General features: G+C 37.6%; 1 protein-coding gene across 1 annotated transcript in view; it reads right to left on the bottom strand.

Annotated features, from left to right (window-relative positions):
• Nucleotides 1-2,542: 2,542 nt before the first annotated feature.
• rell1 (RELT like 1) overlaps nucleotides 2,543-14,927 on the bottom strand; it is a 35,522-nt gene continuing 23,137 nt past the window's right edge. Inside the window, exons 4-7 of the mRNA XM_036597164.1 lie at nucleotides 13,355-13,409; nucleotides 8,337-8,564; nucleotides 6,222-6,360; nucleotides 2,543-4,516 (exon numbers count right to left, since the gene is read on the bottom strand). Coding sequence (XP_036453057.1) covers nucleotides 4,493-4,516; nucleotides 6,222-6,360; nucleotides 8,337-8,564; nucleotides 13,355-13,409 — 446 coding nt within the window. The 3' untranslated portion in view covers nucleotides 2,543-4,492. The remainder of the gene's footprint in view (nucleotides 4,517-6,221; nucleotides 6,361-8,336; nucleotides 8,565-13,354; nucleotides 13,410-14,927) is intronic.

Raw genomic sequence — 14,927 nt, 5'->3', positions numbered from 1 at the left:
TTTCATTCTGTCTTCATATTTTAACCCAAACCTTTTTTTTTTTTTAAAAAAAAGAAACAAACAGGAAATAAAAACTATGTAAAAAAAAGTATGTCTCTGCCCAAATGGCCACAGTTTTAGTTTTACTGCCTTGTGGTTGTATCATCTTTTTATTTGTCCTTTTCTAAATGTAGAACACTTCTTTCAGTTAATAAAAGGAGACAGTAAGAGGTAGGAATTTGTCACATGGATGACAGAAAAAATAAAACAATTGGCTGAGATCATAAGACTGGATATGTAATCTGCTATCATTAATATCTTTAATGAATATGCCGCAGGCCTTTTACAATGAGGGCAATGATAAGAACAGGCCCAAGTGTTCCGTCCTCTATGCTTGTTTGTTCAGACTTCATACGAAAGTGTGGCTTTGTATACACGGTGCACGAATGTGTGTAACATCTCTATGATGTGGCCCCATCGCCTAGTGCTGTTCTTTGAATGATAAAGAAGCTCTATGACAAGTTGCTCTACACTTTGCCTATTATTTTATTCTTTTACAGCACAGACATTTCAATGAATGTTATCTAGACACTTATTTTAAAATATCATTGTATATGGTCAAGGATGTCTTGAAAAATAAGAAACTGATGTCAAATTCAGTAAATAAAACTGTTGCAATGATGTCATTTGTGTGTGTGTGACAAGTGAGAAAAGACTATTGTGGAAGACAGTGCACTTTGGCTGCTTTAACTGATTTGAACACAACAGAAAATATGAAGTTATTAGCTTTATAGCATAATTCCACCTTATGCATAATACTCAGAACACTAACACTGGACACATCAAGGTAAAGGTTTGTAACTTCAAAGTAGATAATGAGCATAAAATTCCATGTATTTGGGTAACACTTTACATACAAAAACACCTTAAAAAGGCGAATTTTGGACACTACAAGAGTGGAATCACTGTTTAAAAGTTGTTTTCAATAGAAAACCAGTTTTGTTGCAGGAAATGTATAAAATGATTCTGTTAGTCTTGTGCAATGTCATGCAACTTCAAGGATTCAAATAGTGAGAAGCTATGAAGCTGTAAAATAAAACAATAAAAAAAACGAATGAATTATAAAAATCAATGATAAAAAATGTAAAAACAGCAAGAATGAAGTATAAAATAAAATAATTATCCAGAAAGCCTCATTTATCAAAATAGGAGACAAATCTCAAGGCAAACCTGACAAAAATACTGAAAAAAAATACTAAAAACTGAGAATGTCAGTATATAATTAATAATTTCGTTACTTCTTATTGACACTAAAATACTGGTGTCTAGTCTGTATTTTTTAAATATACATTATGTACGTTATTACAGATAATAACAAAGTTTTGGCCAACACTGATAGTGACATTATTCCTTTAAAAACTACGAAGTTATTAACTGAAGCACTTCCCTTAAGACGAGCATCTAAAAGTGGGCTATCATGCTGAAACTCCTCAAACCTCTCCACTACCCCACAGGAAGCAAGACACAGCTAACAACAACTTCGTCACATTACACAATCTGAGTGTGTGATATTTCACACTAGATTTATTAAAGAACTGAATCAGATTAATTATTGTTCCCCCTCTGATCTCCTGATCCAGCATATCTGCTGATATTCGCCTGATTCTATAGCCATTCATCTGCCACCATTAGTTGTTATTGCATATAACAAAAGTTGTGATTAACAAAAACTGTGGAAAAAGTGATTCCAAACTTCTGAACAGTGGTGTACACTGTGTCTTAATGCAGACTATAAAAGCGAATGAGAGATTGCTGTGTAAATGCCCAATTTGAATTATGGTTGTGGCACTATAAAAATGTCGAAATGTGATACTCTATTACACCTATTTTTACTTTCATACAAGTCATTAATTAATTGTGCTAATGTATGCGAAACTCTTCGGATGTGTGCTGTTAATGTCAGAATGAGTGAAGTGTCTCTTCCAGGTCCATGTGGGAGGGAGTTAATAATTCACAGGTCCTAAAATACTCCGAACTAATAATACATTACAGTCCGTTAACCATTCATGAGCTGCTCATATGCAAACTCCACACATGAATTAGTTACTTTAAACTTTTGGTCAGTGAGTAATGTGAACTGATATTGTTTTCATGGAAGTTCTACAGTAAATAACAAAAAGTGCATGCATATGCAATGGGAAGTTTATATATATAAAGAATAAGAGGAACAGAGTCAATAAAAATACCCATCCTAAATGCACAAATGTATACGTTTGTGGTCACTAGCCTTTTTCTGTTGAGAGCCAGTGGACGCACATTCCCTGAAGTCCAAAAATAGAGGGTTAATGGTTTGGAGAAGAAAGCCATTTGGTGTTTGAGTTTTGGGAATGAGCCAGTTTCCAAGGTCATCTGCACCACTCTGATGACCTATTAACAGACAGCTGTCATTTATTACCCAAAGTGCCCAGTCGATTAACCTGCTGGACCAGCATTCCTGGTGCTCAAGAAGTAAATTACGGAAAAAAAACAGAGTTGGAATAGAAAGATTGTATCACACACCAAGTTAGCTTTTAATCTTTTTAATGTATAATTTTTTTGTGGATACAAAAATGTCCATTAAGACATAAAATATGTTGTTCTATAACATGGCCTCTTTTAAACAGTGTAAAACAACTTTATTAGTGTTCCAACATTCCATTACATTTGTTCATTCTTAAACACTTTGCATTTATTTAAACTGTTTAAAATTGTCATTAATCGTCCTAATATCAACGAATGAATGAATTCAGGAATATATCACCCCCCAAAAGCTAAAATGGCTATGAAAAATGATAAATACAGACCAGTTAACATGTTCTCATTGGTAATAATATATAGATATTGCTAAATGCCCCCCAGACAGTCATACTGACTAGGAACATTTTTTCTTGTTTGTTTTGGTGGGGGCAGAGTTGAAGAATTGCTTTAACTAAGTTCCAAATACCTGCTTTGGCACAAAATATCTGGATACAAGTCTTTCGTCACATAAATCCACATTACTCATAATATGCCATTGTACAAGACTGGGCATATCAAGGGTAAAACAGACTTTTGCAGCTGTTTAAATTAGATTATGAACATGAAACACTGAATTGTGTAATTTTTGGGTAACATTTTAACAACAAATTTACACTAAAAACAAGGCAAATCTTAATTTTCCTATACAGTTTATATAATAAATAATAAATGGTTTGGCAAATTTATTTTGGCTAAATAATAAGAACGCTTTCAACCTGTCAGCAGCTCAAGTAAGGCCACTGTTACTCTTTCTGAGGTTACAATTTATTTTAAAACACTCGTGTCTGAGTAACTACAGAATAGCAACAGACCTACTTACTATAGAATGTGGGTAGACATATTATTTGTGTTTGTATATTGTATTCATTAAGTCACTGTATTAGCACATGATAGATGTTTTACTCTGTGAGGGAACTTGATGAGCACATGATGGTGAATAAGCAGGACATGCAGGTTGTAAAGATGAGGGCAATGCAGTGCAGCCAATAAATGTAATGAATCTCATTTTTCAAAGGTGCTAGTGAAAGCAGGTAGATAGGCCACTTTGTGCTCAATGGTGATATTATACATAACATATTTTACATAATAATTTTCTTTGCAAAGCCTTTTAAATGTACATATATGCATATTTTTTCTATAATATACTCTTTTGGTTTTTCATAGGAGATGTTCAGAAAAATACGGAGTGCTAATCATGATTGGAACTATTCCTGTCCCAACAAGAGGATATTATTTCTCATAGATAGGTAGATAGAGAGATAGATAGATACTTAAGTTAGCTGGCTTTAGATGAAGGATCATGACACTTAACATACTTATTTTAAGGCAGAAAAAGTTTGTCCTACGAAGGCAAAAATGAAAAAGACAATGAAAATGAACACAAACATATGGCAGACAGGTGCAATGGCGATAGTCCATCTTATGGGTCCAAGACTGTGTCTGAGGTCTGATGTCTTTTTTTTGTGCTTTTTTTGTTCTTCACAGTAACCAAAAGGAAAAACATTTCAACTTCCTGGAAGTAACCCACTGAGTCAGATGATCGATAATTTGTTTGACCAGGGATTAAGAACTGACCCACTCCTGGTCATTAACAAGGATGAATTGACGCCAACCACGGTTAAAGATGACGCGCGAGTGTTTGTAAAGGGACTGTTGGCATGGCGATGGAATAAAACTACAATGAACTGTACACGTTCCTTATCATTTTCCAGATACACAAACACACCCTGGTGGCAGGAGAGTGGAATGTAATAGTGCAGTTCAGTTTAAAAGGCTTCTTCTTTTCCCCCCTCATTTCCACCATTTTACCTCTCTCTTGCACTCCTGATACTCATATCGTCCCAGAGTAGGTGACTCTGTCCCTCTCTGCTGCGACGTCTGTGTGATTTTTGGTATAAAACGCATTTAAAATTCTCAGTTTTCTGTACTTGAAGCAGATGCCATGGCTTCAGTCATGTCATTTTTTAACAGCCCCCTCCGCCTTAAGAAAGAAAACAGCAAATGATTACTCTAAAAGGTCACATATTACACAGATGTACTGTCTACAGGTAAGTCAAGACACATACACACATCCTTACTCATTCATTCGCCCACCCAAACACACACATTCTCATCCACACTCTTGCATACACTAAGCTGCCAGTTTAATACAAAAAACACCTGCACTGGCATTCAAAAGTTTGAAATGTTTTCAACAATATAAAAGCACATTTGTTGCAGACCAGTGTCTCTTTTGCAACCTCAGAACTAGGAAGCTATAAATAAATATTAAGACATTTTTGGTGTGTCCTAAATGCTGAAGATTTTAAAATTACTGTGAAAGCTGTATAACATCAAGAATTAAGTTATAATAAAATGAACATAGAGAATTTTTCACACATAGAAAAGTGAAGATCAAATCTCGGGCAAACAATTAATGCAAATACACTTACGAGCCAAAACATTATGACCTAATAGGCTGTTGATCCTTCAACCAAAATGGCTCCGAGCCGCTGAGGCATGGACTCTACAAGACCTCTGAAGGTGCCTTGAGGTATCTGGCACCAAGACGTTAGCAGCAGATCCTTTGAGTCTTGTAAGTTGTGAGGTGCCACCACCAGCGATCAGACTTGTTTCAGCACAGATGCTGGATTGGACTGAGATTGAGAATGTGGAGGCCAGGGTAACACTATGAACTCTTCGTCATGTTTCTCAAACCATTTCCTAACAATATGTGCAGTGTGGCAGGGTGCATAATGAAAGAGGTCACTGCTGAGAGAGGCCACCACCTCACACATTGTCCAGAGCCCCACACACCCTTCAGTGGGTTGTCTTCTTCCCACAGTCCATCCTGGCGCCATCACTTCCTCAGATGAACGCTGCACACGTACCTGGCTGTCCACTTGAGGTAAAAGAAAACTGGACTCATCGGACCTGGCAACCTGCTTCCACTTGCTGTTTCAGAGAACCTCAAACCCAGTCTAACCATAATGATTTGGCCCTTGTCAAAGTCGCTCAGGTCTTCACAGCTGCCCATTTCTCCCACATCCAACATGCAGACTATGAGGACCGACTATTCGCATACATGTATAACATACACCTGACCTTGACATGTGCTGTTGTTACGAAATAATCAATGTTATTTGCTGGTCATAATGTTTTGCTTATCAGTGCAGATAATTACAGCATATTATTTATCAGTCAATACCATCCTATTCACAGATTTCTTGAAATACTGAAAAAAATATCTAAAATTTAAAAAAAAGTTTTGTGCATGCTGCTGAAGGCCTGAGTAGGCTCGTAACACATCGGGAGAACCATTTAACTTTGACAGCTTTGCCATGTATTAATAAAGGCTTCTTATATTTCCTCAAAGATGGAGCAGCCAGGATTATTTTTGCTCTGGGGGTTGTTTATATTTTTGGGATGCACATGGATTACATTACATTTACAACACTTACTGCAACATTCTTTCTTTGCATCTAAAATTACCTTTCGGCAAATAGGTGCAACATTTAAATCCACATTATACAAGTTATTATCGCATATAAACTATAAAAAATTGTGAATATGGCAAGTGATTCAAAACTTTTGAATGCCAGTGTACTTTGTATCTACACTCATTGGCCATTTTATCAGAAACACAGAACGATATATTCCTTCCAACACAACACACTCTACCTGTGTGTGTCCCCTGTGGAGCTCACCTGAGGCTGTGAGGGTGTGTTGCTGCTCAGTGGGCCTGCCTCCGCCTTTGCAGGAGATGTCGGCACACTCCCGTTGGGCTCAGTGATCAGCAGGGTGCGTCTGACAGGGTGCCTGGGGTCACTCTTTGTCACGCGGAACCTGAAATTAACCCCCAACTTTTAAAGCACTGGTTTGACAGAAAGTCTAATTACACAATTTTCCTATTACCCTAAATATAGTCGACATTTTACTCATTTAGTCTACTTCTTTAGCTTTGCACTGGAAGCTAATGCAGCAGTTTAGCTTCATGGAAATAGCACATTTATACATCTTCACTTACCAAATGCTGTCAAGTTGTTCAGATATCTTAACTAGACAGGATTATGCAGTTTCTGACACTGAATAATGTAATGTTATTTATAGGCTTCAAGATGGCTGCTACTACTTTTGTCCATTTTCTCTTTTAGACAACAGAATCTCTGGCAAGGTAACATGCCTGGATAGCATAACTTGACTAATCAACTACATTTGCAGGAAGGGGAAAACCGCATAAATGTAATTTCTGGTTGAACCACTGCCTTAAAAGAGAATTAGTCAATTATTCTAAATTTCTGCGTAATTCAACCGGCTGGGATGTAAACCAAGCCAACAAAGTGGTTTGATGTGAAATGGTACAGACTTGGAAAAAACAATTTCTGTACAGTGGTGGCACTAGAAACTGGGGTCGTGATGCTTAAAACACAAACATAGCCATTTTATTTACTATACGAAATGAACAGTGAACCTACACATGTCCTGAGTTTTAGATGTAATACAGATAACAATAAAAGTTTTCTTTGGGCTCTGTTTTGCCTTAAAATGCCCTGCATGTACCTCTCCACCAAGAATGGAATTTAAGAAACACATTTTGGGCAAAATCCTCATATTAAAACTATGGTAAAACTCAGGCAGTGTATACATAACTATTTTGTATAATAATGTTCTGTGATATGGTGCATTACAGGCATTAAACACTTCAGAGGTCTAGTTCCTATCACTACCACTGTGAACAATTCTCAAGAAAGGAGCATTTTGCATCAAACCATTCTGAATGATTTTTTTTTTTACTTTACACATCTTAACCACTTAATTATACAGAAAAGTTGGAAAACCTGCAGAATTCCCCTTGAAGTCTTATTAAAAACCATTTGAGCTTAAAACCATTAGAGGCTCCAGTAATATACCGATTTACAAACACAGAAGTATACATATAAATATATATTCACTTCACAAATAGTAATTAAATGAGGGAAATTCATTTAGATGTGCATTTGCACCCACTCATCCACACCCACTCAAGCTGGTCAGACTGATATAAATTCTCATTTATCTGAATGGACAAATGAAAAGTGTTCAACTAGCACTCAAAGCACATACTCTCCAGCAGAGAACACAGAAGCATAAATGATATGATGTCATTTAAAGAGAAGAAAAAGCCTTGAATGTGCATGTTTGCAGATACAACTATCACAATGAAAGGTAAAACAAAAACATATTGTGCTCCACAATATTACAATATTTATTATGTGATTTCTTTTAAAGATTTTCATGAACTCAATGTTGCAAAGCCTACATGTCTATATTATAACTGCTTTCTGAATTGGATGGGGCTAGAAAACAGCATGTAAAAGTGAATTATGACTGTTGTTGGTACAAAAACCTACACAAACATAAGTGAACCTCAGGAGAGAATAATAAAACACAAGAAAAATGAAATATATGGGTCCTTTAAAAGGTTGTCCAGTCAGGTTTATGCACGCACATATACTCAGCCAGCACCACAAACACTGCTTAAAATGAGCACAGTCATTTGCATGAGCCTGCTTTCCAGATGCATCCCTACTCACACACACACACACACACACACACACACAAACACACAAATAAACCTCCTCACACGGCGGGAATGGTAATCAAATAAAGGGAATTAATTTCCACGTTCAGGTGAGCATGACCCTGACATACACCCTCATTCATCTGAATGAACAAATCAGAAACAACTCACTTAGTATTCAAAACCCAATCTCAGGGATAACACACACTCCCATGCATTCCCTCCTCTGCAAATACGCCCCCATTAATCCTTTCTCACACACCTGCCCACTGACAGCACAGTGACCTCTCCAACGTGGCTGCGGCGGTCCATCTTCTTGTTGGAGCCACGCCGCATGAGTGGCCATTTCTTGTGGTTGCAGCGGTTGCAGATGTTCTTCTGCCCCCCGATTCCTCCGATGGTGTGCAGGTGGTTACAGGTGTGTTTAGCCGCTGAGGGAGGAGCCCCGGGTGACACTGGGGTTGTGGGCGAGGTGGGGGTCACTGGAGCACTAGAGTAATATCAAACATAAACAGAAAAAAGGGACAAAAAATTAGGAATTAAGAAAATGAGAAGGAGACTTAGAGGAAAGAGCAGCCAGACTAGCCACAAGATATAAACAATACTAGAAGCAACAGCAACAAAGATGCTTTGGCCATTGCATTTACTGATGCCTTTGATGTATTTATTGTTCATATTTACTTTATTAAAGTAATAGTTTGACAAAATATCAAATTTAAATCTAAAATATAGTCAATGAAATGGCTGCTACTACTGTTTTTAGCTATATAACATATATTTGTTACTTTTCGAAAAAAACAGTAGTAAAGATTCAATATCAGAAACCACATAAGCAAGTCTACTTAATATTACTCACCAATTTTATGTGCTTTGAATTAATTGCATGTGGTTTAGGCACGTAGTTTGCATGATGCTTACTAGTGGACATAAGTTTCATTGCTTGTTAGCTACATCAGTCTTGTAAAACCAACGCAAACCCTAAAGAAGTAAAATTCAGACACCAAACATGTCTTCGCTGATGACATCTGGGATAAGGGGGAACTTCAGGAACTTTCATTTCAATAACCGTCCATTTAGAAAATCCTCTGTATGGTTTAATATCGTTTAATATCCTGTGTTAGGACATTGTTTGGAGAGTAGCATAAGTCGATATTTAAGACTCTTCAGTTTCTCTCCCCTTCTCTCCATCTGCTAACAGTTAAGTGGAGATGCTGTGCTGTCGCTCTGCTGACTATCTGAGGAAAACACACCATGTTAAAATACACTACAAGACACTGCTGCATGTGAGCATATGTGTAATAGGTCCTCCTTGCATGGCAATATTTGGTCAGGAATATGTTGAGTAAACAACCACCTGCAGAAGCTGTGTGTGTGTGAGAGAGAGAGAGAGAGAGAGAGAGAGAGAGAGAGAGAGAGAGAGAGAGAGAGAGAGAGAGACAGCGCGTGAGAGGGAGAGGGAGGGCGCTATATACTTCCTGACACACTTGCACAACAGTGGGCAGGGGTAGGTGTGAGTCTTGAGGGTGTAAAGAGAACAGTAAGCCTCGAGAAAATGAACAACTCAGAATTCAAATATAAACAAACACTCTACATTACCTGTGAAAGTTTTGAAAACTCTTTGTCTTTTCAAGACTTGCCTACTTTATACCAATGCTGGTTTTCTCTACATCCTCATCCTTCCACGGCTCACTGTAAGCTTCTGACATCGTAAATCATGACATTTATTTTAAGATTTTAATCCTCAGGTATGACTGCCTTAGCTCTTGATTGGTTTCTGTCCAATCTAACTAACAGGCAACACTTAATTCTCTACACATATATACAAGTCATCCACTGCTCTGGTCTCTTAGATTACATCATTCACAGTCATGGTCTTGCACTTCACTGTTATGCTGATGACGTTCAGATTTACATTAGAACTGCATCTCCCACGGTTTCATCCCAGTCACTGAGTGCATGTATCAGAGATTTAAAACACTAGTTGCATAATTTCTTGAGTGTAGACAAAACTGAAGTTCTGTTAGTAGGCCCTAAACTTTGGCTTCACCTATGATTCATCACTTTTGAGCCCCATATTAGGTCAATCAAAAAGACTGCATTTAGTCATCTGTGACGTACAGCACGTCTCCGCCCTCTGCTCCACAGAAGTGACGCAGAAAGGCTGGTTAATGCTTTCAATCTCTCCCGCACTGAGTACTGCAACTGCTAAGGTTTGAGTGCTGATAAGTCACTTCACAGCAAGAAGATAAAATGTGAGGCATTTTTCACAAGGTAGTACTGTCACATACAGTGTTGTGAAAAAGTATGTACCTCCTTCCCAATTTGTTCTATTTTTGCATATTTGTCAAACCTGAATGTTTCAGATCATCAGACTACTTTTAATATTAGACAAAGATAACCCAAGTAAACATAAAATGTTTTTAATGTATGATTTCATTTATTGAATGAAAAATGCTCTTAGGCCCTACCTGGTCCTATGTGAAAAAATAATTGCTCCTTTAGGTACTAAATCAAACAGTTAACCAAATTCAATTGATTATTGGGTTAAATTTCACTAGCCACACCCAGGCATGACTACTGCCAGACCTGCTGAATCTAAACATCACTTAAATAGAACCTGTCTGGCAATGTGAAGCAGGCTAGAAGATCTCAAAAAGCAGCACATTCTAAAGTGATTCAAACACAGATCCGAAACAAAGTCAGTGAAATCTTACAGTCTGGAAAGGGTTACAAAGCCATTGTTACGGCTCTGACACTCCATCCAACCAAAGTGACAGCCATTATCCATAAATGGAGAAAACATGGAACAGTGGAGAAGCTTCCCAGGAGTGGCTGTGTAACCAAAACTTCACCAAAAGGGCATCGGCCCCCAAGACTTTTGGGATAATATTCTGTGGACTGATGAGTGAAAAGTGGAACTTTTTGGAAGACATGGTTCCTGTTACATCTGGTGTAAAGCAAACACCACATTCCACCATAAGAACATCATACCAACAGTCAAACATGGTGGTGGTAGTGTGATGATCTGGTAAAAGACTATAACAAGTTATCACAAGCGTTTGATTGCAGTTGTTATTACTAAGTTTAGGGAGGCACTTAATTCTTTGCATGGGTGATATAGGTTTTGAATAAATTAAATGATCATTTAAAAGCTGCATTTTGTGTTTTCATGTGTCGTCTTTATCTTATATTAAAATTAGTTGGAGGATCTGAGACATTTGTGACAAATAAGCAAAAGTAGAAGAAATTGGGTGAGGGGCAAATACGTTTTGACAGCACTGTATTTTCTCTTCAAAATATATATAGTTTTTAACATATTAAGTTATTACAAATGACAAAGAAAACATGCTCATTTAGCTATTAGAAGCATTCATAGCTATGTGTCCCAGGCGTGTCTTTTGCACGGGCTTGAATACGACTTGCACATTGGGCAAAATAACGCCACAAAGAAGGTGTATCCACTTTTCCTTGATGTAAAGCATCCAGAAAGATCCAACCCTATGCCCAACAACAGACTCTCTCTCTCTCTCTCTAACCCATCAATCAACTCTAGCCCAACCCCTCTGCCCCGCCTCCATCTGGCTGTGGCTCCCTGACTCCACCCTGCTACCTCTCTAAGTGTTCCTCTGGCTCTCCGCCAACAGCCAGGCAGGAAACGAGAGCGGTCTGCCCAGTGTCGCCGCTCTGAAACACCCATCCTGCAGCTAATCTGTCCCTTCCACTCGTCCATGCACTCTGTTTCTCGCTGTCCCTCATTTGTTCTCTCTCACTGCTCCATACTGTACTAATAATGACATCTTCCATCTTCCCCAATCTGCATGTGTTTATTCGTGGGTATGCATGGGTTTCTTAATGAACCATTTTCGTAAGTCATTCAGAGTGGTTATGTGAAATGCTACATTCTATCAAAACACTTACAGTGGTGACAGAAGCCAGACTATTTATTTATTTTAAACAGTAAATAAAATTGCTATATTTGTATGACAGACATTGCAACTACTGGTTCCTATCACCACTACTTTAAAAAAATTACAGTTGCTAAGTTTCACATTAAACTACTCTGAATGATTCTATTTACATCTAAACCATTGAATTATTCAGAAAGTTTGAAAATAGGTGGAATTCCCCTTTAAAACCGTATCTTCTTCAGATTCCGCGCAAGCCTTTCCTTCCTCACCTAGCTTATTTTTGTTTTTGCCTTTCTTTCTCCTCTAAAATTTCCTTCCCTTCCACCACACTCTTATACACCTGCATTCACTCCTCAAGGACGCACAGGCTCACTCTTGCACTTTGCTTGAGAATGGAGGTCAAGAAAAGAAAGACCTTGATGCGTTGGCCAACTCACACAGAGCCCACAAGTCTATTGAAAAATATCTGAAAGAGCATCAAGGCTGAAGGATCTTAAGGAGAAACAGAAATCATTTCTCCGCATCTGTTTGTGAGACTGTCAAGAGCGGTCTCTAAGGCCATATGCAAGGATGATTCGGTTTCAGACTGACATGCAATGGATGGAAATGAGCAGTTGTATAATATGAGCGGGTGATGCAAGCCATCACAATGCATGATGACTGACTTGAAAATATCCATGCATGAGCCAGTTCTGCCCGTGTTGTTTTGCATTTAGAGAAGGGAAAACAATGTAGAAAGATCTTGAACAATGCTGGCCCAACTCAAACTTTAGTTCCTACACCAATTTTCAAAGTTATTCATTCTTTTGTCTGCATGTTAATCTCATGCTTAGAGTATTAACCCATTCAATTGCAAGGGCTCATATGTAGGCCCGATTCCTCACTCTCATAACTATAACTTACGTATTATTTTCATGGTAGTTACAAAATATTTGAAACTGAATAAGGCCTGGAGTTTAAAGGGTTAAAATCTTTTTACTTAAAGTAAGAAGGGTTAAATGTTTTCAGACTGAAGAGTTTTAAAGAGAATGTAGTTTTCAAGTCAGCATAAAAACTCTAGTCTAACTCTAACCAGTTTAACACTTACAATAACCATATCCATTATTATACAGCAAAATCAGAAACCCAAAATGATTTGCTTCCTTCCAAGCTGTTGCTATTTTAAAGGTTACATTGCCACCTTGTGGCCACAAGAATTATCGCCTAGAAAATGAGCATGTTTTGCATAACAATGAAACGTCTTCCATTCAATACTGATAAATGAACTCCTATGGCTAAAACACGCTATTGCTTTTCTCCATTACCACCAGGAAGTATATGTTCAAAGAGGTTTTAAGTACATATTGTGTTGATGCATGCAATGCCATCTTACCCGTCAGAGTCTATACTGTTCTCGGTCACCATGGCCTTCAGGGCATCTGTGTTAGCTGAGGAGAGAAAGAGAGACAGACAATTGATACTGCAAACAAATAGTTTAATAAGTCTGTGGTACATTTGACAAAGAACTGCTTCTAAACCTGGGGAAACAAGGGCTGCTCCAAAAGAGAAAATGTTTAATGAAATAGTTGTGCTCCTGATTCGCCCCTAACACAATTAAGCTGGGTACTGCTTGCAATTATAATGAGAACAAAGAAACCTCAAGCAATTTACTGCCTTTATACAAATGAATGCAGCCAGAAGCACTTCTATTTGGGGATAATGTGGCATTTAACAGCTGAGGTTATGACACCAGTACCAGTATAGTTAAAAAAAATAAAAAAGATTCAGTATAGCAGGGGCTGCGACTTGTCCAGGCCAATAATAAAGTCAGATTTCAGGGTTTATTTTTAGGATGAAGACAACAACTATGGACAATTGAATCAAGAGATGGAAAAACATCTCTGAAAAGAACAGCTAAACCCTGAACAGCTCACATGAAGTCATCTTCAAAGGATGAGAATAGCACAGTAATTGAGCAAGCAAGGCTAAAAAGGTGACCCATCTTTCACAACACTTTCATTTCCCTTTGTTCACCCAGAAGAACACCATTACTCACGCCAGCAGAAGGCTGGCATCTTTTTGAGTGTGTTTATATCTAGTGAGGCCAGTGAATAGACAAAATGAGCCTACGTGTGAAAAGGGTATTATTTGAAAGCAGGGAAATGCATGGGAGTTTCTCATGAAGGTTTCGGTTCAACTGCGTAGGTGAGAAACTGGACGAGGCTGTGAAAAGATCAAACTGACGTGACTGACGCTGGCACACAAAGGCAGGCGGCTAACACACTTCCTGTCTAAAACTCACGAGATCTTTCTGGTTTCACAAATACAGAAAAAAAAAAGAATAAAAAAAGAGAAATAAAGAGAAGCAGAAAGGGAAACTTTTTTTCCTGATCTAAACTACACCATTGAACAGATGAAAAAAGGGAGACAAAGGATTTACTCTCTAGCATCTAGGGCTCGATTTGAGGAGGGATACAAGGAGAGGAAACTCCTCCTGGTCACACAAACAAAAACAAAATGAAAAAATAGTAGAAAAATCATTCCACTTGTACAATTACCATCTCTACATTCCACAATATATGTATTAATGTAGAATTATATATGTGTGACATCACCTATGACATTTAATATTATTATTTTAACTGTATCTATATTGGAAATTAAGGTCTTTATGCAATGAAAAAAAAATCACTGCAAGTTTGTCAGAAGCTTGGTTGTAGCTGATAAACTAAAACAGATTCCAAAACTGGTATTAAAACAAATATGGTAAATAAACATAAATGATTGCATGTCTGAAAAGGCTTAGAAGGAAACTGTATTTTGTTTAATAGATTTTGTGAACATAATAAGGGCAAGAAGTAGTTGTTGGTAATATGACAATGTTAAATTGTTACTAAATCTTTTCTGAGCCTATTGTGGATATCGTCTGTACTTTGAAAACACTGACCAATTGCATTTTTCATTAC

This window comes from Colossoma macropomum, unplaced genomic scaffold (genome assembly GCF_904425465.1).
Source record: "Colossoma macropomum unplaced genomic scaffold, Colossoma_macropomum, whole genome shotgun sequence".
Taxonomy (NCBI): Eukaryota; Metazoa; Chordata; class Actinopteri; order Characiformes; family Serrasalmidae; genus Colossoma; species Colossoma macropomum.
Note: the sequence above shows the minus strand (reverse complement) of the source record. Positions and strands in the feature narration are given on the sequence as shown.